Genomic DNA, 23,255 nt, shown 5'->3' with positions numbered 1-23,255 from the left:
GGACAAAGCTATAGACAGGAGGGCTGATACACCTACAACAAATGTTTATGTTTGACAAACCCATGTCCCCTTACTTTTAACCCTTTTCACTCTAATTTGTATCCTGGTTTTCCTAGGGGGCTTACTCTTTTTCTGCAGTTATACAACAGCGCTAGCTGCTGGCTAAAGCCAGTACTGCATGAGGGAACACGTTTGCTAGGCTTTGACAGCAGAGACGCTGGCAATATACAGTAAGAGAACCCCGATGGACGTATTCCAACATTGGAGCTGTACAGCTTTAAATCATAATGTCTTTAGAGGTCAGACAGTGGATTGGAAAGGGTTAATGGAGAGAAAATGTGATGGGTGTAGGCACAAGTGACTGAAATATAAAGTTCAATAATAACACCAGAAATAAGCTCAGCTTCTCAGTTTTATATCATACCAGCATAAAAAGACGCGTTTCGGGGCAACGCCCCTTCCTCAGTTATAGCTGAGGATACACCTTGTATTAGTTGTTAGTATGTGCATGGTATACCAGGGAGAGAGGCGGAGACTGTTGCACCCATCACATTTTTCTCTTCTACCTACCATGAAAGGGGTTTTCCGGTTCATTAAAACTGTTGGCCTACCCTTAGGACAGGCATGAAAGTTAGATCAGCGGGGATCCAACTCCCAGCAAGACCGCGATCCATACTTTTGATAGCGGCTGTGCCTGGTATAATTCAGTCCAGCTTGATGCCATCTGGGTGAATGGGAATAAGCTGTAATACCAGGCCCAGACGCTACTAAAAGCCTGGAGCTGTATTGTACAGAGCTGTGTAAATAATGAAGTGGATGCAGTGCTGATTGCCAGGGGTGCTGGGAGTTCCGCCTTCATCAATCTAACATTGATGACCTATCATAAGGTAGGCCATACATGTTAAAGATCTAAATAAGCCTTTGAATGTATGGCTACAAAGAGGAAAGTAGTAAGTGTAAATAATATACATACTTTTCAAACAAATGTCTTCCGACCTCGGCATCCACAGCACTCAGAGGATCATCCAGCAGATAAATATCTGCATCCTGGTAAACAGCCCTGGAAAACAGCAAAGGGAAAATAAACAATGAAATCTAGCCCTAAGCCTCCTGCACACGAGGATATTCCTGCAGGAAAAGTACAGTACCGCAAGCAGCCCCACTGAGGTTTTATGTGCTCCTATGTATCTTTCTGCAGGGTTTTCAATGCAGATATATTTGTATAAAATAATAATCTTTTTTGTGTGTTTTGTCTCATCCAATAAAAAATACAGAATGCCGCAATTTCAAAGGTGCATAAAGAGTAGGAGGAATATCCAACAACAAGCATTGCAATGAAAACCCACGTGAACGGTTATAACAAGCTCCAATTGCCAATGTGACCAAGTGTTTTACCAATCACAAGGCTTGTTGTGTATTGTACAATACAAATGCAATACAATTTGGACGAATTAGAAATCAGAGTCAAAATCGGTGGCGGAAATGTCAACAACCTCCGATACGCAGATGACACCACCGTACTTGTGGAAAGTGATAGGGACCAGGAATCCAACAAGTGCAAAAGGAAAGCGAACGTATGGGACTGTATCTCAACAGCAAGAAAACGGAAGTCATGACCACGGTAGGCAATGGTACAGTAAACATAAGAAATTAACAACGAAGAAGTTGAGACGGTCCAAGATTTCATCTTCCTTGGATCCAAAATCGATCAATGGGCAATCTGGACCAGAGATGAAGAGACGGATTACACTAGGTAGGAATGCAATGTAAGGAATGGAAAGGATCTGGAAAAGCAAGGATATTAGCATTGCAACAAAAATCAGACTGGTCAATGCAATCGTCTTTCCCATAACGACGTATGGTTGTGAGAGTTGGACGCTCAGAAAAAGACAGAAGGAAAATTGATGCGTTTGAAGTATGGTGCTGGAGGAGAATGCTACGGATACCTTGGACCACCATGACAACGGACAAGGTGGTGTTAGATCGCGTCAAACCGAAAATATCACTAGAGGCCAAAATCATCAAACAGTGGCTCTCTTTTTTTTGGCCACATGATGCACGCTAACTCACTGGAAACAGTACTGATGCTTGGCAAGGTCAGTGGAAAGAGAAGATCAGGACGACAAAGAACAAGATGGCTAGATACAATCAAAGCCACCACCGACATGTCAATCACAGAACTGAAAGAAGTGGTGAAAGACAGAAATGTGTGGAGAACATTGATCCATGGAGTGACCGAGGGTCGGATGCGACTGAACAGATAATCATCATTGTACTATAAGGGTGGCCATACACGCTGAGATTGATCTGCTGCATCCGTATGGGGATCATCGCTAATTGCTGGATGGCACCTGGACTTGCTATCCAACTCCAGGTGCCACCCAACAATTTACAGTGATCTGCATGTCGACACAGTACTGCGGCGTGTAGGGCCACCAAAATGGCTTCCCTTCCTCCTGTCTTTGCAAATGACAGGCAGATCCCTATAGAAGTTGATGTGTTTATATGAGTTGATTTGCTGCCAACAAACAATTTTTAGGTCAGAATAAAAGATGCAATCAGTGACAAATGAATTATTGTCAATCATTCGCTCGGTGTGCATGTTTACATTTCCCAATGAATGGAAAGGTTTGTTCAAGTTAATGATCATTCAGGTGTAAATTCCCCATGTAAAAGTCCCTTAAGATCTTATATTATATTATAAAAAAGTGAGCCACCACCATTCCATAATAGTGGCTATGTAGTCACAACAAGTATAAACTAGTATACTTTTACTACATTTTCATTACCATTACAGGAGTTTCCTGGGCTTCACCACTGAGCTATCCTCAGGGTTGGCCATGAATAGTTGAATGGCAGGGGTCCACATATTGGCAGCTTGCCAGGAGCTAGAGAACACTCATGATCACTTGTCCATGCTTTCGGAGACCCTCGGGACCATGACTGGTTGGGATTCCAGCAGTCTGACTTTATACGGAATAACTGTTGGGTGCACAAAACGTATCACTCATGCGCTTTCACACGGCAGCGATAGTCATTAAGTGAATGGAGGGGAGCGACAGTGGTTCAGTGAATGGAGGCAGAGCGAGCCGGAGATCTCTTCCAGCTGCCCACTTCCATACACCATGCACAGGCAGTAATGAAAAATGAACCACTGCCGGTTTACACCGAGAGATGAAAGAAAGCTCCAATGTTAAGACAGCCTCACTGATCAGATATTTACAACCTTCCCGGTAGATAGGTGATAAGCTCCTTTTATGGGACAACCTCTTTAATGCAAGTTTGAACAAAGCATAACGATTATCGTTCAAAAAAAATCGTTGGATCACGCGAACTTGAATGGTAATTCAGTGTAAACACAGCCAACTATTGAACACGGAATAGGAATTTGTTTGCTTCTCTTAAGGCCTCATGTCCACGGGGAAAATCAGATCCGCTGCAGATTCTCCATGGAGAATCTGCAGCGGGTCCCTCCTGCCCCGCGGACATGAGCGCCGAAAATAGCAATTTAAAAGAATTTACCTATCCGGCGCGGGCGACGAAGGTCAGCTGTTCCTCACGGCCGGATCTTCATTTTCGGCCGGCGGATGAATTCCTGACGCCGGCGGCACGTCGCCGGCACGTCGTCGACGTGCCGCGCGCATGCGCCGGGCACATCCGCCGAGCCGAAGCAAGGAAGATGCGGCCGTGAGGAAGAGAAGAGCTTCGCGGTCCGCTGCGGGTGAGTAAATGCTTTAAATTCCTATTTTAGGTCTCCCGCGGATCCGGACGGCTTCCATAGGCTTCAATAGAAGCCCGCGGGAGCCGTCCCCGCGGGAGACCCGCATGAAAATGGAGCATGGTCCAGATTTTTTCATGCTCCATTTTTTTTTAAATCACTTTTATTGACGATCCGCGGGTATTTATGTACCCGCGGGTGGTCAATGCATCCCTATGGGGTGCGGATCCGCGCGCGGGAGATCCGCTGCGGATCTTAAATCCTATTTTCCCCGTGGACATGAGCCCTTAGTCATTCATTTTATGCAGGCATAAAAATCATTGTTCGCACATTCGCAAGTCGTTGCGTGTCAATAGCGAACGGTACAGTAAGTGTGAATGACTGAAAGATATGCAAACTAAATTGCGTATGATTTATCAGCCTGTATAAATGGACTGCATGAGTAAACTTTGTCATCATTCGCTGATGCAAACAATTTATCGCTCTGTGTAAAAGGAACCTTGGGGTATAGGAGGAGAACAAAGCAGCAGATACTCCTAAACAGACAGGGTGCACTTTGGTGGTGCAGGAGCAGGCTTCTTCTTATCTATGTTAGGAGATCTGTCCCGGTGATGAATCCCTTCCATATGATTGTAAATCTATGAGTATTCTAATAGAACTTCAATAATGGTAAAAAGTATGATATGAACGTCAGGACCTTTAACCCTTCCAATCCAATTTGTAGCCTGGTTTTCCTAGGGGGCTTACTCTTTTTCTGCCGTTCTACAATGGCGCCATATGCTGGCGCCATATATAATGTAAAACAACTAAAGCTTTACAAATATCCTCCATGATCAGGCCTGGACTACACAACATTTAAAGTATGTCAGCATTATTACCAGTTAATGCCTTACCTTGCCAAGTTAACACGAGCCTTCTGTCCTCCACTTAATGTGACCCCACGATCTCCGATCATAGTCATGTCGCCGTCATCTAACTGCATCAGGTCCTGTATCATGACAAAGTAACATCAGTGCTTGCTAACATGACGTCACTATGAACAACAGGCTAGTATGGCACATACTGCATGCAGATGACGACAATTTGCAGTGAGATAAAAGGTAAAAAGCAAACCAAGTTGTTTCATAGTGGAAAAAAGTATCTTGTGAGAATAGAACCATAATTTGTGTAAATGTTCATGGATTAAGGCTACGTACAGACTAAAACGTTGTGCCCGAAATTCTTGGGCGCGGTCAGCACACGGACATCCCGTCCATCTGCGGGTAACCACACATTGACATGTGCCATTCTAGTCGGAAAATCATACAAGAATAGGACATGCTATTCGTCCGAGTAAGTCCATGTGACTACTCCCAATCAAATGAATGGGTGCTATTTCTGTCCGATTTTGGAACCAAGTTTTTGGTCCGAAAATCAGACAGAAATATTTTCCGTGTGAAAGTAGCCTAAAAGGTTTGTGAAGTTATCTGATGCAAATAATTTACAGCACAACAACTCTCTTCTCTCACTGGATGTATACCCCGTACTGATCTAAAGAAGGAGGCAGAGTACCCAGCAGTCATCATTGGACACCGTAAAGCAATGTTGTCCACAGTTTCTGCAGAGCATCTACGTGTGATATAGCTACAAAGAAAATAATCCACTGTTGAAATAGATCGGGAAAACAAAATCCTGGGTAATTTTACCTTTTTCTACATATATAAAGGTGAAAGTCCTCACTGACTGACTGACTCGCCACTAATTCTCTAACTTCCCAATGTCATAGAAACATGAAATTTGGCAGGAGCATTCTTTAGGTCCCAAATAGGAAAATTAAAGGGGTCACAACTCGAGTATTCAATGCTAATTGTAAAAGTATTGGCACCCCTGTGTAATGTTACTTCCCAGTGTCATACAAACATGAAATCTGGCATGACCATTCTTTAGGTCCTAAATAGGAAAAGTAAAGGGGTCACAACTTGATTATTCAATGCTAAGTGCATATGTATTAGCATCCCTATGTAATGTACCTAATATAATTCTATAACTTCCCAGTGTCATACAAACATGAAATTTGGCATGACCAATTTTTAGGTCCTAAATAGGAAAAGTAAAGGGGCCACAACTCCATTATTCAATTGTAATTGCAAAAGTACGCTCACACCTATGTAATTTAACATCTCTATGTCGTACAAGCGTGAAATTTGGTGCGAGCATTCTTTAGGTCCTAAATGAGGAGAGTGGGAGGGGTGGCACATTCTGCAGAGGGACATTGGTACATGTAGCCTGGGGAGAATCTAACGCTCCTCTATGTGTATACATATTTTATTCCTTGGTTACTCTAAAGTAACCTTGACTTCATAATATTTTCCATGCGAACAACACGTAAACACCTGTATCAAATTAACTCGGCTGAAGCCGGGTATATGAGCTAGTAACTTATAAAAGCACTTTTTGTAGCCTTGCAATGAAGGGCCTTTTTACACTGAACGATTATCGCTCAGTTTATTGCTAGATTGTGCAAACTGCCAGTCACTGAATGCTGAATGATAATTCATTAGCTTATTGCTGTCATTCAGTGTACACAGGCGTTAAACTCAAACAACGATTGGGCGGCGTAAACAGGCAGTCGTTCATCTGTGAGCGACTGCCTGTTTACTATGAATGTAGGCGGTCAGCTGGAAACGATCTCTGGTGTGCTCCACCTACAGTTGTTTACCGACTACGGCTCCTGTGTGAAACCAAAGGTGCAATAAATAGTCGCTGGGATTGAAGAGTCCAACAAGGGCGCAACAGCTTGTTGTCACACACAATTTATGGCCTCATTCACACGGGCAAAGCATCTCTACGCCGGCTGCATCGTGGGTGAATATCGCATCGATGAAGAATAGCCGCGATCGGGTTCCATGTCTAATGAGAGTTTTCTCGTCCATTCACACGGGCGTATCGTGGGACAAATACGCTGCAGCGTGGAATTCTGTTTGTCAGCAGAAACCCTCGTAATGACTTCTAATGCTTAAATAGAGCCAGCTGTCTTCTTTTCTGAGTGCCGGACGCAGGTAAACTCTCCCCACCCCCTTCTTTTAGCTTACACAGGAGTCTATTGGAGCCTCCAGTGATTTTCATTAAAAGATAGGTCAAGACTAGAGATGAGCGAACCTACTCGGCCACGCCCCCTTTTCACCCAAGCGCCGCGATTTTCGAGTACTTCCGTACTCGGGCGAAAAGATTCGGGGGGCACCGTGGGGGGTTGCAGTGGGGAGTGGGGTGGGGGGGAGAGGGAGAGAGAGAGGGCTCCCCCCTGTTCCCCACTGCTACCCCCGCTCCGCCACGCCTCCCCCCACCCCCCGAATACGGAAGTACTCGAAAATCGTGGTGCTCGATCGAGTAATTACTCGAAACGAGTAGGTTCGCTCATCTCTAGTCAAGACCCATCTTTTGACGTAGCGTGAAAAATCGGTGACCGAAAACAGTTGCCGATTGGACAGTGTGATTTTTTTCACACACCCGAAAATCGCTCCTGTGAATGAATGCATTGGAATCCAATGCTTCACACGGTCACAATTTTTGGGCGATATTTTATTGCAGCAAAATAGCCATGTTAAAATACTCGTGTGAATGAGGCCTAAGAGTGAGACTGTGCAGATCCTTCATTATGTATAAACTCAGCAATTCGGACATGGAAAGGCTCAATATTAAGAAGCTAAAGGGGAACCATAAATCATAATTTGCATTTTACTGTAAAATCTATATTTTAGTAAATATAAGAAAGTCCAGATGCGATAGTACAGAGTGCTGATTTACTGTAAACAGAGGCTACTCTGCATACTAACAATTGGTGAGGTCAATAACGCTGGCTTGTATACTCCTGCTGCAACTGTACAAGAATACGGAAAGCGCTTAAGTCTCTGGTGTCAGCGAAGTGCTCAAGGCAAATCTGTCCCTTGCATCACTTTATTACAGCAGCTTTGTCAGCTTTAGTTTCCAAACAAAAAAGTAAATCATAGAGGGCTGATAAATGCAGTAAACACCATTCAGCACAAGTCTGCAGCCAGATAACAACTTACCTTCTTCAGCGCACACACCCTCAGGACCCGTTCATATTTCTCTTGGTTGTATTCTTTCCCAAATAATATGTTACTTCTGACAGTGCCTGAAAACACCCATGGCTGCTGGGACACATACGCAAGCCTTCCTCGGATGTCCACAAAGCCTTTATCTTTTGGCAATTCACCCAGCACTGCACTCAGAAGGGAAGACTGACAGTGGGAAAAAATGAAATTAATACGAAGAAATAAGAACAATCTTTATTTATATGACACCACTATAATCCACAGCACTATTCAAACCACATGTCTAATAAATAATTCAAACAAGAGCTTACAATCTATAAGGAAACAGGGGTGACACAAAGAGTTAAGGCCCATTTAGACACAACGATTAGTGCTCAAAATTCGCTCAAAAGCCGTCTTTGGGTGTAAATGTGTCCATCTTTCAGTTTTCTGTCGAACGATGATTTTCAGTTCAGCATGAAATCCATTGTTCGGCAGAAGAGCTGATAAGCAGGACCGCACGCTGTTCTCTGCCCGGGAAGCACTGATTACAGCTGATTGCATTGTATCAGCTGTTCTCACATACTACAAATTGGTACTAATAGGCATTAGTACCAAGTAGTAGGTTATGCAAAATAATCACTCAAAAGCCATCTTTTGAGCGATCATCTTTGCAGTATAAATGCACCTTTAAAGTGCTTGTTCTAGTAACCATAATTCACCTTTATTTATATGGGGAATGCATTTTAAGGTAAACCTGTCAGCTGCCTAAAACACCATAAAGTAACTTATGGAGGGGTTAGGGAAGGTGACAGGGAGCTCGGCACTGGTTTTTGTAAACTCACTTCCTTCCTGGTACCCGTGGTGCCGACCAGACTAGAATTTGACTCCTTTCAGAGTCCAGTGCGCAGCACATCCCTTGATACTGGGTTCACCTTTCTGTATGTTTTTGGAGCATGGGAGGAAATCCACGCAAACACAGGGAGGACATACAAACTCCATGCAGAAGCTGTCAGATTAGAACCTATGATCACAGCACTGCAAGGCAACAATGCTAACTACTGAGCCACCATGCTGCTCTATGTTCTGTACAATGGTCCAGTCATCTTTTATATAAATAGGGTAACAAATATAAGACTGCATGAGACAGTCACCAGACAATGTCTCTGTATGTACAGATATGAAATGCATTTGAGTGCATACATAGGGTGTAAATGAAGGGATCAGGGTCTGAAATATAATGTAGAAGAGAGGGAGGTAAAATGAAAGGAGACTGATTGAGGAATGTGGCAAAACCTGATTAAATAGATGTGTTTTTAGGGCACATTGAAATATGTTGATTAATCTGAATATCCAGGGTAGCGCATTCCACAGAACTGGTACAGCTCAAAAGTCTTGGAGACGGATGTTGGAGGTTTGGACTATGAAGAATGTTAGATCACCGATTCATTTTCAGGTAGAAAGAGGACATGATGTTAGAGACAGCTGACAGACAATCACTGGAGTTTTGCAGTAGTGAAAGGGTGATGTTACAGGAAGAAGTATATAATTGTCCGCATATAGATAGTACTGAAAGGAAATCTGCAGACAGTCTGTGCAATTGAGGCTGTGGTCAAACATAAATAAGAGGACCTAGAATTGAACCCTGAGGAACGCCAACAGCAAGGGGTAGAGGGGAAGACCTCGTAAGGTCAACAGAGTGAAGCATATTGAGGAGGGATTGTGCTCTATGGTGTCAAACACTGATATTGGGTCAAATGCTGAGAGTAAACAAGGTCAATTACAGGGTGGAAGGGGATCAAAGCTACTTGAGAACTGAGATAGAATTTTATGCCAGATGTTGTCAATTTTAATTTAGAAATAAGTGGCCAGATGTTTAGCACTGAGATCTATGATAGGAAACTGTAGTTTAGAACTAAGGCTTCATTCACATGAGCATATATCAGCTGATATACGCTGCCCATCTGATGCATTGGTTTCCAATGCATCAGTTCAGATAAGTGTATTCCCAAGGCATAAAAGCACCCAGACAGCCAAGATAGCGCTTAGGAGCACATTTCAGCTGGGCGCTTTTACATCGGCCAGGAAAGATAGTTCAGGAACTATTTTCCTAGCGGGAACACAGTGGCAGCTGCCGTAGACTTCTATGGGAGCCAAAGGTAGCTGCCGGAGAAGGGAGGTGGGAGGAAGTTTAGCAGCATGTCTGCTAAACTCCCACCCCCTGCCCTCCATCTGTTTGCAATGGGAGGGGGTGGGAGCTAGTTGCTGAGCTCCTGCCCTGTCCCATTGCTGGCAGCCGACACGGGGCGGAGAGGGGTTGGGAGATTACCACACTAGCTCCCGCCCTCTTCCCTTGCCAAGAGCCAACGAGGGGGCGAAAAGGGAGAGGCAGTTTAGAAGAGTTTAGCGCATATACGCCGAGTCCGGATTGCCGTTGGGTGGAGGGGGGGGGGGGGGGTGAAACAGTTTAGCTCTTTCCTAATTTTTTTCTAATTATATTCCTTAAAAACCTGTAATCAGCCAAGGGATTCACTGCAAAAGGCCACCAAATCGTACGTGTATTTTATGGGTCCATGCAAAGAACATGTATATTATGGCAAGAGCATTTTCCTCAAAATATAGTAATAAAATATTGTAAACTTGAAGTCCTTCAGTTGTCGGCTTTTGTCTATTTGCTGTGTTTTTCTGGGAACGCCAACCTCTAAATACTTACCACCCAGCTATTGGGAGGCTGAGGTGTATCGCTGCTGAACTACAGTAGTGACATTCAGGTGCCTAGATAAACCAAGTGACCAGTCCAATGGAAGCCATGCAGGTCATCGGCATAAAGTTGTCATCAGGTCGACTTAGGATTTACATTATAACATTTCTTAATTTATGAAGAAACAATACTCTTTACCCTAGACAGACTTTAGCTCAGTTACAAAAAAACATGATCAGGTGGACGAAAACATCACAGGTTCTAGTCAAAAGTACCTATTGAAAGTAACACATGAGAGGATCTTGCATTACATTGTGTAGGAAAGAATCATTCTAGCTTCCAGCATCCCTTTCACCAGAAAAAGAAATCTAACAGAGTCCAATAAGAAAGCACAAAAAAAGATAAACTAAGCGGATTTCACAAAGCAGTAACATCCCAAACAGTTTTCTGGCCTGTCATCACCCAGTTGGAATGCATTGGGACAATTAATGTACATACAGCACACATTCTCTTTCATCACTGACTCTGAATACAGCCTACAAAAGTATCAGCATTTTCATTATACTGCAAAATCACAGTTCAAGGTATTCAGCCAGCATGGGGGGAAAGGGAAAATAAACACTTACTTTTCCTGCCCCAACTGGTCCAATGACAGCCAACAATTCCCCTGGCCTCACACTGCAGGAGATATTTTGGAGAGTTGGTGTTTCTAATGTCTGCAGGAAAAAAATATTAAAAATACAGGTTTGTTGACAGTAAAGAAATGATACTGTACTTACAGCATAAAACTACAAAGAACTAACATATAATCAAGGTTAGGCTCCATTCACATCATGTTTGAGGCTTCCATATATGTCAGGTGTAATTCCTATGGTATACCTCTAAAAGAACCCTGCTGATATAGATCAAACAGTGTACATTTTTGCAGGATGCCTCAAAGGCAAACTCAACAGACTACAATGTACTATACATTAAAAAAAAAACATGCTGACTTATACCTATGTTTCAAATAGCAAAAGTATACTCTTTTACCATCATTGGGGTAAATGCAACCCTATGGATTTTATTATAGCAGTGTGAACACAACCTTGGGATTTTTTTAGATGCTCTTTAAGTTGTATTTCCATAAATACCAACTATGGTAACCCCATTCTGGAAGGTTGCCCCAAAACCCCCTCAGAAATAATCAAAAATCACTGGGAATAGGACAACTTTCCAAATTAACCTTTATTGATAATCCTAAAACCCCATTTACACTGATAGATGATCGCTCAGACAACAGTTGGAGTGACAGTTGTGAGTAATCATCTTTGTACAGTCTATAGTAGCTACTAAAAAGCTATGCAGACGGGGCAGGACACAGCCGCTATTGCTCGGCGAACAATACAGCTGTTTTGCATAAGCAAACAGCTGTATTGTTCTCCGCGCTTACAGCTCGCGTCCCGCTGTGAACTACCAGTGGGACGCGAGCTGAAAGAATCTTATTAGCGCTGCGAACTGTGATAACAGCCTGCACCGCTGATATGAGTTCATCACTCAATTCTAGAAAATTGAGCAAGGAACGAATCGTGCACGAAGTCCATGCATTTAGACGCAATGGTTATCACTCAAAAGACGGCTTTGAGCGAATTTTGAGCGAGAATCGTGTCTAAATGGGGCTTTAAAACTAAATGGCTATGCCCAGCTTCACAGCCATTTTTTATTGTTTCAATGCAACCGAAATGAAAAATAAAGCATATTTAGGAGAAGCCTAAATTAAACATTTCCCAAAATTTTGTGTCTACAGCTTCTATGTACAGATGTAGCAATTTGAACACTGTGATAACTTGATTTCGGCCTCATGCACACAGGCGGACTTTTCCTGTGGAATCCAGAGCGAGTGTCCACCTCCGGGTTCCGCAGCATTAATCCTCCATAGCATGCTATGGAAAAATGATTCTTCATGCACACGAGCGGAAACTAATTGCAGTTTTTATTCGTGGCTGAAAAATAGCAGCGTGCTCCAGTTTACTGCAGTTCACGCACGGACGGCTTCCATTGAAGTCAATGGAAGCCATCCGATCTGTGGCCTGTCCACAATTGACATTGCGGACGGTCTGCGCATTCCACAGGAAAAGCAGGAGTTTTTTAAAAAATCTGTATTGCACATGTTTGATGGCGAGCCATGCGGACCATCCGCGGTACAGAGGAAAAAAAGAAACGGCAGGTACGTGTGGAAGCTGGCCGAGCGCAGGGTTGTATTCCGCTGCGGGCTCCCACTTGCGAAATCCGACCTGCCCGTGTGCATGCTGCCTTCCAGCATTGTAGTACACTGTACCTGTCCATGTACTGTCCGACCTGCACAGATCATACATACTGCACATCCTATGCTTCTTTGTGAAAATGGACAAGAATAGGACATGTAGCTATTAAAGCAATACATTATTTATTCTACATGGTGAACATCAACAAAAATAATACAGTATCATATCTACAAGATTACCTGGTTTCTCACACTAGACAACATAAAAACTACCAGTAGATGGCAGCAACTAAATAAAAACAAAATGCTGAATCAAGGGTAAGTTTACAAAAACCGAAGGTCATCTACATAAGGAAAAATTAGTTATGGTTCTCTTTCTGCTATGAGCCATAGACACCTATGAAAAGAACTGCAGATGCGGTAAAAAACGACCAGTATTTGCCCTGATCCAAACGGCACACTTTACTGCAAATATGTCACTCTGAATGCTAAAGAAATATACTGCATGTTAGGCCGGGGGAACCGCAGCAAACCCGTAATAAAGGTGTAGGATGGTAATTAATGCAGACACAAACGAATCTCTAAATTAATATATATGAATGGATATTTAATCAACTTGGATGGATTTTCTTCATTTAGAACACGAAGAAGAAATAAACATTTGGGTCTGGGTAGATAATTTCAGCAATTTCCTAAACCCCAAAGTTTCACCCGCCTTTATCACTGCATTTCCTACTAAAGGCCGCTTTATCTCAGTGACACAGTTCATTGCACTCCTGTAGCTCCTACAGATGATCAAGTGACAAGTAATGTCCCTGGGTAATAATCTATAGAGCAGCCTGTGACAAGTTCCAAAAGCACATTATAACCAACTAGACAGCAATCAGTTACAGGAGACACTTTAATGAAAGTGAAGAAAACAGCTGCCAATGATCAGTAATATAATAACCTCTGCTAGGAGATTAACCCGACCTTTGTTTTGAACACCTTGGCTCAAAATGTAATCATGCTGTTACATAAGGGATTTATAAACCAGCAAGTAAGATGCAGGCATTCTTTAAAAGGGTTGTCTCACAGCAACTAGCACCGCTCACATACCCGATCACTGCATAGGGACATAAACAGTGGCCCTGCTCTGCTGGATCCGGTCCATCCATGTATTACAGATGTAGCACACTTTAACTTGACATTTAACACTTTACGTAGCATGAGAGGTAGGTATTGACGGGCATATGAAAAAGCAACATTTATCTGTTTGGTATTTATGTATTAAATTAAAGCATTATGCTGAAGGGATTCTGTCATCAGGTTCATGCTGCTTGAACCACATGCACTATGAACCTGGGCAGGGATCTCTTTTGTCCTAGGAGTGTTCAATACATGCATGAGAGTGACAGTTCTTCCACTATACACGAGCAGGCAGAGTTGTCAGTCATGCAGCGGGTCTGTGACTCAGAGATCAACTCAAGAGTCAAACTTCAGAGTGTATTTATTCTGAAACACTGCAGTGTTTCAGAATAAAACACCCCTGGGGGCAAAAGGCATCCCTGTCCCGGGTTCATGCTGCACATGGTTTGGGTGCTTTTTTGCATTTGCATTTTATCTTGTGCTCCAATTTCTCACCTTGGCTTTCATTTCTGTCTGTATGATTGTTTTGGTATAAGAAATTAAATGGAATGTGCAAAAATGGTGTTTAAATCAGATTTTCATGTTAAAGGGGTTGTCCCGCGCCGAAACGGGTTTTTTTTTTTTTCAACCCCCCCCCCGTTCGGCGCGAGACAACCCCAATGCAGGGACGTACAGACAGCTTACCGGAGCGCTTACCTTGATCCCCGCGCTCCGGTGACTTCTATACTTACCTGTGAAGATGGCCGCCGGGAACCTCTTGCTCCGTGGACCGCAGCTCTTCTGTGCGGTCCACTGCCGATTCCAGCCTCCTGATTGGCTGGAATCGGCACGTGACGGGGCGGAGCTACACGGAGCCGCTCTCTGGCACGAGCGGCTCCATAGAAGACTACAGAAGACCCGGACTGCGCAAGCGCGGCTAATTTGGCCATCGGAGGGCGAAAATTAGTCGGGCTCCATGGGAACGAGGACGCTAACAACGGAGCAGGTAAGTAAAAAACTTTTTATAACTTCTGTATGGCTCATAATTAATGCACAATGTATATTACAAAGTGCATTATTATGGCCATACAGAAGTGTATAGACCCACTTGCTGCCTCGGGACAACCCCTTTAAGGCCCCTTTACACGGGATGACTGCCAGGCAAACGAGATAGCAGAGCTTTCTCGCTCACGGAGCGGGCAGCAGGGTGGCGGGGCAGTGCAGGAGATTTCTCTCCTCTCGCTCCCCGGCTCTTCTCCATTGAAATAACACAGCAGCCGTTCACTACTGAACAGCCACTGTTTTAAATGAATGATGAACAATGAGCTCATCGCTGATCTTTTACGCTGCATAAACGATGAGCTTCATTGCTCATTGTTCAGTTTAAACAGCGGCCATTCAGTAGTTAACGGCCGCTGTGTTATCTCAATAGAGAGGAGCTGGGGAGCGAAAGTAGAGAAATCTCCTGTACTGCCCCGCCACCCTGCTGGCCACTCCGTGAGTGAGACAGCTCTGCTAGCTCCCTGCAGGAGCACGAGAGCGAGGAAACACAGGGACGAGTGTCAGCCATCGTTTGCCCGACATTCATCTTGTGTAAATGGACCTTTACACATACTTTTTTAGAATTTTTTTTTCCAGCTTTACATGTTACTATCTTTATTCGCTGGATTAGAACTATTACGGCATTACTACTTTTGCACACTGAGACTACATTAAAAGAAAATTGCTAGCCCCATAATATTTCTATTTTTTTCATCTATAGCCATAAAAGCCATATAAGAGCTTGCTTTTTGCAGGACACCCTGTAATTTTCACCACTACCATCTTGAGGTACAGATGACTCTTTGATCACTTTTTATGCCATTTTTTTCGGACGCAGGGTTAGCAAAATACAGCATTTGTGGAATTATTTTTTACATTTTTTTACCGTGTTAACCAATCAGTACAAATGATATGTTAACTTCATTCTGTGAGTCAATGATTATGATGATTCAAAATTTATCTAGTCTTTTTTTTTACTACTTTTGCACAATGAAAAATCTTTTTTTAAAGGAAAAAACACCACATTCCAAAATGCACAAGATTTTTTCTTACTTATTTATCAGAGCTGTGGGAGGTCTTGTTCTTTGCAGGAAGAGTTGTAAATTTCATTAGTACCATCTTGAGGTGCACACAACTTTTGGTTCGCTTTTTATTGCAAAAAAAGCACCACTCACATCCACCAAAATTGTGTGACCGGACAATTTTTTCATGCGCAGAAGATCCGAGGTTCATGTGCATGAAATTCACCCATTCACTGGAGCAGCTGCGCTTGGAGAAGTGCAGCTGCTCCAGGAGGAGAGAGAGAAGAGCCCCGCAGGGCTTTGGGATTTCCCCATAGCAGGGTGATAGAGCAGAGCAATGGGAGATTTTCCCATAGCAGGGAGAGATGGAGTGGGGCTATAGGTTAATAGCTCCTCTCTCTCTCCCCATAGCTCCGCTCCCTCTCCCTGCTACGAGGGATTAACCCATAGTCCCTTTCTCTCTCTCCCTGCTTTGGAGACCCCCGAGAGATATCCCCATAGAGCAAAGAGATGGGTGGGGATATAGTAATTCTCACAAAGATCCCCTATAGCAAACTACAAAGGGGTGGATCCCTCTAGTCCTGCCCCTTCTCACAATTTCGGGGTAAGACCTCGGGGAAAGACATGTAACCCTGCCCCCTCTCTTCCCGCTATAGGGAAATCCCTTGGGGAGAGGGTGGGGGGGGTCCCTTACTGCCCCCCTCCCCGCTGCCGGCGAATTGCCCAGAAGGGAGACGAATACCCCACACCTTACAGCAGGGCATTTAAAAGGTGCTGCCCAGAAGCACTTTTTAAATGTCCCGATGTAAATTCCTGTTAGTCCCTACAGGGATTAAGAGAACCCTCAGGGCTTCACCTGATCCCCATGGGGACTAACAGGCGTTTACAGCGGGACATTTAAAATATGCTACTGGGCAGCACATTTTAAATGTCCTGCTGTAAGCAGTGGAGAATCTATTCTCAGCGCTAGAGTTTCCATTAACTCCTGCTTTCATAGAAGTCAATGGAAACTCCTGCACAGCGCACCAAAGATAGCCAATGTTCTATCTTTGCTACGTGCGCGCCGTTTTGCGCTACTATATTCTCTCATGTGAACGCTTCTATAGGAACCTATCGGTTCTTCGAGACACGCCCTTTTTGTGCACCCAAAAACAAGGCTTATCTGACTGAGCCCTAAAAAGGCATATGTATAAATAGGATCCACCATTCACAACAGGTGATGATCTCAGCTCACATCCTCTTCTTCTCTGCACACCTGTGCACATGACACAAGACAGTGAGCTATCCTAAGATACTAATTTCTATTTGGATGCCAAAAAGCAAAAATCAGATTTACTGTTCAAAGAATAGCTGCTCGGGCAAGACCCCAGCCCCTATGACCATGTACACAATTAACAAAATCTACAAGAAAAAAGGATGTGTGTCAGTATCTAATTTTAATTAGAAAAAGACATTCAGGTGATATAGTCCCTTTAAAGCGCATCTGTCATTTTAGTTGTCTTTTCAGAATATGCTATTATGTATACATGACTGGTTGCGCTATTTCTAACTATAACATGACTTGTATTCTGCATTTAACAGCAGCTTGTCCCTCTGCAGGCTGCATATCTAATTGTCAGTTTTCCTACAGCTGGTGGGAGGACTAGCTATGATGTCTCCTATTCACAGTACACAAAGAAAAAAAGATCCTGGTCCCCATCTCTCATACACTCAGAAGCAGCTACAGCATGGAGGACATTATACAGCAGTACTAAGCAGTGTAGATGTGAATCCAGTACTAAAAAAGATTAGCAGCTGTAATCTGCTCCCATAGGGATGCTTGAAATTCACCTCCTCTCTGCCTTATCTGTACAGATATTATCGGTGAATTCAAAGTAAGTGAACAGAGCAGGAGGAAGAAAGCCACAATAGCTGATACGTAGAAAGAAAGGATTTATCTGTAATAAAATATTTCCCCAAACTGCTTATAGTCATATAAACTATCAATTTAACTTCATAAGGACCAAGCAGAGTAAATTTACAGCGCTTGTTCCTGGGCTTTAATCCCGGATAATAGGAGAAATACAGCGCAGGATTGGAGCTCTTGGAATCCAGCAGGTCGGGTACATGGCTGTTAGTCACAGCAGGAAAGGGCAGACACGGTTTTAACTTTGTCTGCCTTCTCTACAACAGGCTATGTAGTGAAGAAAGAAAGCATAAATGTTACTTCTGCTATTCAACCCAGGGATAATGGAATCATAGAATGGTAGAGTTGGAAGGGATCTCCAGGGTCATCGGGTCCAACCCCCTGTTCAGTGTAGGATTTACTAAAGCATCCCAGACAGATATTTGGCCAGCCTTTTTTGAACACTTCAATTGAAGGATAACTCACCACCTTCCGTGGTAACCTGTTCCACTCATTGATCCCCCTCACTGTCAGAAAGTTTTTTTCTAAAATCTAATCTGTGTCTCCTCCCTTTCAGTTTCACCCCACTGCTTCTAGTCTTTCCTTGTACAAATCAGAATAGGGCTGATCCCTCTGCACTGTGACAGCCCTTTAGATATTTGTAGACTGCTATTAAGTCTCCTCTCAGCCTTCTTTTTTGCAAGCTAAACATTCCCAGATCCTTTAACCGTTCCTCATAGGACTTGCAGACCGCTCACCATCTTGATAACTCTTCTCTGAACTTGCTTCAGTTTGTCTATGTCTTTTTTAAATGGGGTGCCCAGAACTGGACACAGTATTCCAGATGAGGTCTGACTAAGGACCGCAGGGTTTTTTCCTGCACAGCAGAGCTGCAGGGTCCTTGCAGACCCAGATCAGTTGTGTTTCTGGCTAGTGTCACTACGAGGAATTTTTTTTTTTCTGCAACAGGGGCTCCTATGGGACATAGATGTTAAAAAAAACACTGTTGCAAAAAGAAGTTAAAAAAAATACAGAATAAAAAATATATATAAAAAAGAAAATGACCCACTGCCAATGCCAACCAAAACCATCACCATATGCAATCTGTTTTCCGAAACAGTACAAATTATATATTAAAGGGGTTGTCCCGAGGCAGCAAGTGGGTCTATACACTTCTGCATGGCCATAATAATGCACTTTGTAATGTACATTGTGCATTAATTATGAGCCATACAGAAGTTATAAAAAGTTTTATACTTACCTGCTCCGTTGCTAGCGTCCTCGTCTCCATGGAGCCGACTAATTTTTGGCCTCCGATGGCCAAATTAGCCGCGCTTGCGCAGTCCGGGTCTTCAGCAGTCTTCTATGGAGCCGCTCGTGCCAGAGAGCGGCTCCGTGTAGCTCCGCCCCGTCACGTGCCGATTCCAGCCAATCAGGAGGCTGGAATCGGCAGTGGACCGCACAGAAGAGCTGCGGTCCACGAAGGTAGAAGATCCCGGCGGCCATCTTCAGCAGGTGAGTATGAAGACGCCGGACCGCCGGGATTCAGGTAAGCGCTGTGCGGGTGGTTTTTTTAACCCCTGCATCGGGGTTGTCTCGCGCCGAACGGGGGGGGGGTTAAAAAAAAAAAAACCCGTTTCGGCGCGGGACATCTCCTTTAATTAGGCCTTGGTCAGACGAGCGTGTTTTTTTGCATGCCTATGTTCCCCAAAAAATGCGCTCCATGGATGTGCAAAATTTGCGTGACTGAAGCTCTGTGCTGTTTTTTACATGTGCACGAAAGTGTGTTCACACAATGTAATTATATGCAGATCGCACCTATACAGAGTTCGGTTTTATCTTTAACACGCGGCACAGACCTTACAGGCGCGCATTCTTGGCATGCATGTCCTATCTTTTGAAGGTGCGAGTATATTGCGCCTCTAAGAAACGGACTTGTGAACACTTCATAGGAAACCAATGGTTCCAATAGAAGCAATTTTTTTTTTGTGCACATAGGTGTGCAAAATAACACGCTCGTCTGACCAAGACCTTATGTATCAAAACTTTCCAAACAAAATGAGGTACCCATACCTGCACTGCATTTTAGCAGAAATATACTAATTTTATAAATAAACCATAAATAAAAAATTTTATTAGCTTTTTACCCCAATAAAATGAAAAAGTGCAAAAAAAAATTCTGTGAAAAAATATATAAAAAAATATGTCACGGGGAAAAATGCTGCAAAAATGATTTTGGTAGCTAAATAAAAAAAATAGGGCCGTAAAGCCACACATGGGTAAAATCTAGAGATGAGCGAACGTGTTCGGCTCCGCCCCTTTTCGCCCGAGCACCGAACTTTGCGAGCAATTCCGTGCTCGGGCAAAAAAAGTTCGGGGGTCGCCGTGGCAGCGCAGGGGAGTGCGGCGGGGAGTGGGGGGGAGAGGGAGAGAGAGAGGGCTCCCCCCTGTTCCCCGCTGCTGCCGCCCGCGCCGCCGCGCCTCTCCCCGCCCCCCGGCGCCGGCCGAATCTTTACGCGCGGACACTGAAGTCCTCGGTAAAGCCGGTGTCTGGGTGCGTAAGTGTTCGTTTAGAACACGTTCGCTCATCTTTAGTAAAATCCCTAAAAAATGTCTGGTTCTTTATGTACAAAACAGCCTGGTCCGTAAGGGGTTAAGTGAAGTTTATTATAATGACAGACACTCTAAGATCTGGTATCCTCCTATCCCCATCAAGACCTTGTGGTTTTTACAATAAACTAGTCCATGTTATTTCTTAATTGTGCTATATAAGTATTTTTAACTGAACAATAAAGAAGAACTTTTTGATAGTATGCTTAATGGTGTTATGTGTAGGCATTTAGTGTAGTACATAGTTTGTAGATCTTATGAACCGCAAATTAATCTTTGATACAGCTGTACAGGTAAGGGCTTATTCACACGGGCATTGGGAATTTTTACGTTCACCTGCTGGCGACGTACAATAGTGTGAAAGGGATCACAAATCTGCCATTTGTGCGCCCGTTTAGACGGCCCAGGCCCGGGCAAATACGTCGAGCCCGCAATTAGCTCTGCTAAACTATCTCCCCCTTCCCGTCTCTTGGCAAGGGAAGAAGGCAGGACAGGGTGGGAGCTAGTGTGCTAAGTGAGACAAAGCGGGAGCTTAGCAACTAGCTCCACCTCCATCCCCTCCCCCCCCCCCCCCATTGCAAACAGCCGGCAATGAGCAGAGAGGAGGAGGGAAGGGAGTGGAAGTTTAGCAGTCACGCTGCAAAACTCTCTCCCACCTCCCTTCTCCAGCAGCTGCCATAGGCTCCCATAGGAGTCTATGCAGCCGCCAGCATAAAAGCACCTAGCCGAAATGCACTATCTTGGCCGGCCGGGCACTTTTATGCCACAGAAATAGGCCCATGTGAACGGATGCATTGTAAACCCATGCATCAGAGGGGCAGCGTATATCGTCGGTGTGAAAATGCGGCCGATATACACTTGTGTGAATCCAGCCTAAGGCCTCGGTCAGACGGGCGTTTTTTCGCGCGATTTGCGTATGCGATCCGCGCATATATAGACCCAATGCTTCACAATAGGATCGGTCACATGTCCGCTTTTTATGCGGATGTGCGATAAATTATAGGACACAACGAATCGCAGAACGCGCCTATCTTCGTTCTGCGATTCCTTGTGTTCTATATATGCGCTCAATGGGGTTGGCGGCAGCAGCGACGACCCCATTGAGAACATATACTATAAAGATCGTTCTCCTCTGCCACAGCTGTAACAGCTGTGGCAGAGAAGAACGATGTTCGCCCATTGAATTCAATGGGCTGCCAGCGAGCACAGGATGAATTTTCGGGAAGGGCTTAAAAATATAAGCCCTTCCCTGAAAACCATCCTAAAATGTGTAAAAAAAAAAAAAAAGTATACTCACTTTTTCCCTGCAGATGGAGTTCAGCCGCGTCCGGCCGGCAGTTCTCCTGAACTGCTCTGTGTAGTATTCAGCAGGCAGGGATTTAAAATGACAGCTGAGAGCTGCCTATGATTGGTCCCTGCGCTCAGCCAATCAGAGGCAGCACTCACTTACCCATTCATGAATTCATGAATGGGTGAGTTAGAGCTGCCTCTGATTGGTGAGGGCTGTGACCAATCAGAGGCAGCCCATTCAGCAGGCGGGGATTTTAAATCCCCGCCTGCTGAATGCTACACAGAGCAGTTCAGGAGAACTGCCGTCCGGCCGCGGCTGAACTCTGTCTGCAGGGAAAAGGTGAGTATACTTTTTATTTTCACACATTTTAGGATGGTTTTCAGGGAAGGGCTTATATTTTTAAGCCCTTCCCGAAAATTCCTCCCGCTCGCCGGAAGCCCATTGCTTTCAATGGAGCCGGCTGTATTGCCAGCTCCATTGAATTCAATGGGGGAACATCGTTCTCCTCTGCCACAGCTGTGCCACAGCTGTGGCAGAGGATAGCGGGCAGCGCTGGGCCGTTTCGCCGAAAACGCTGCTAGCTGCAGGTTTTTCGGCGAATTGTCGGCCCCGGTCACGCGATTTGCGGATGCGCATCCGTCATGCGATACGCAAATCGCTACGAAAAAACGCCCGTGTGACCGAGGCCTAAACCAGGAGCAAAGAAGAAAAGTTACATGTTTGTTATGTACTCTGAGAAAAATTACCTTCTAATTTTTTTCTACCTGGTATTAGCAAGATAGATTCTTACCATGTCCCAATAACAAGACAGATCTTGAATTTGCACCAGCAGGTTTTCATCCTTTTCTTCTGGCTGTTCTACTGCCGGTTTTGAAATCTCATCCAGTAATAAAAAGTTCTGCAATGCAATGAATGTAATAGATAAGGATGTATGTACAATTTGGGCATACGGTACTTTGGCTTTATCTTGGTCATTTTATAGTTTCTTCACACCAAGAACTACTGTGATGGAAACAATATAAAGAACCTTCAGTGCAGTTATTTTGCAGTGTAGCTGTTATTTCTGCACAAAGTTGCAGTTTTTTTTCTTGTGCTTCTATAAATATATCAAGTTATATAAAATAGTTTTTATTCAGAAAACACCAATAGAAACACAGTATAGACACTAGCAGGTAATCAGGAGGAGTCTGGATAAATGCCATGCACAAAGTCATTTTAAATACAAGTATGTAACATCATCAGGCTAGAATAAGCTTCTAATACAACTGTCATCTATGGTAGACGGGGCTATAAATATTCTGAAATAGGGAGGATGATATCTCTCAGTTCATAAAGCAACAAACAAAAAAAGTGTAACACACCCTCTGCTCCCAATGTGCGGATCCCCGAGGGGGGTCTTTAAAATGACATTTTGTGTAGTATCTATCTATCCATCCATTTATCTCATATCTCTCTCATATCTCATATCCATCTCTCTCATATATCATATCCATCTCTCTCATATCTCATATCCAGCTCTCTCATATCCCATATCCAGCTCTCTCATATCTCTCTCTCTCTCTCTCATATCTCTCTCTCTCTCATATCTCTCTCTCTCTCTCATATCT

At 43.9% G+C, this 23,255-nt stretch overlaps 1 protein-coding gene across 1 annotated transcript in view; it reads right to left on the bottom strand.

Annotated features, from left to right (window-relative positions):
- Positions 1-23,255, bottom strand: part of ABCC4 (ATP binding cassette subfamily C member 4 (PEL blood group)) — a 250,307-nt gene that overhangs the window by 153,275 nt on the left and 73,777 nt on the right. Inside the window, exons 9-13 of the mRNA XM_066580593.1 lie at positions 22,439-22,546; positions 11,077-11,166; positions 7,765-7,956; positions 4,612-4,706; positions 974-1,060 (exon numbers count right to left, since the gene is read on the bottom strand). Coding sequence (XP_066436690.1) covers positions 974-1,060; positions 4,612-4,706; positions 7,765-7,956; positions 11,077-11,166; positions 22,439-22,546 — 572 coding nt within the window. The remainder of the gene's footprint in view (positions 1-973; positions 1,061-4,611; positions 4,707-7,764; positions 7,957-11,076; positions 11,167-22,438; positions 22,547-23,255) is intronic.

This window comes from Eleutherodactylus coqui, chromosome 1 (genome assembly GCF_035609145.1).
Source record: "Eleutherodactylus coqui strain aEleCoq1 chromosome 1, aEleCoq1.hap1, whole genome shotgun sequence".
Lineage (NCBI taxonomy): Eukaryota > Metazoa > Chordata > Amphibia > Anura > Eleutherodactylidae > Eleutherodactylus > Eleutherodactylus coqui.
This window is presented reverse-complemented; position numbering and strand designations above follow the sequence as displayed.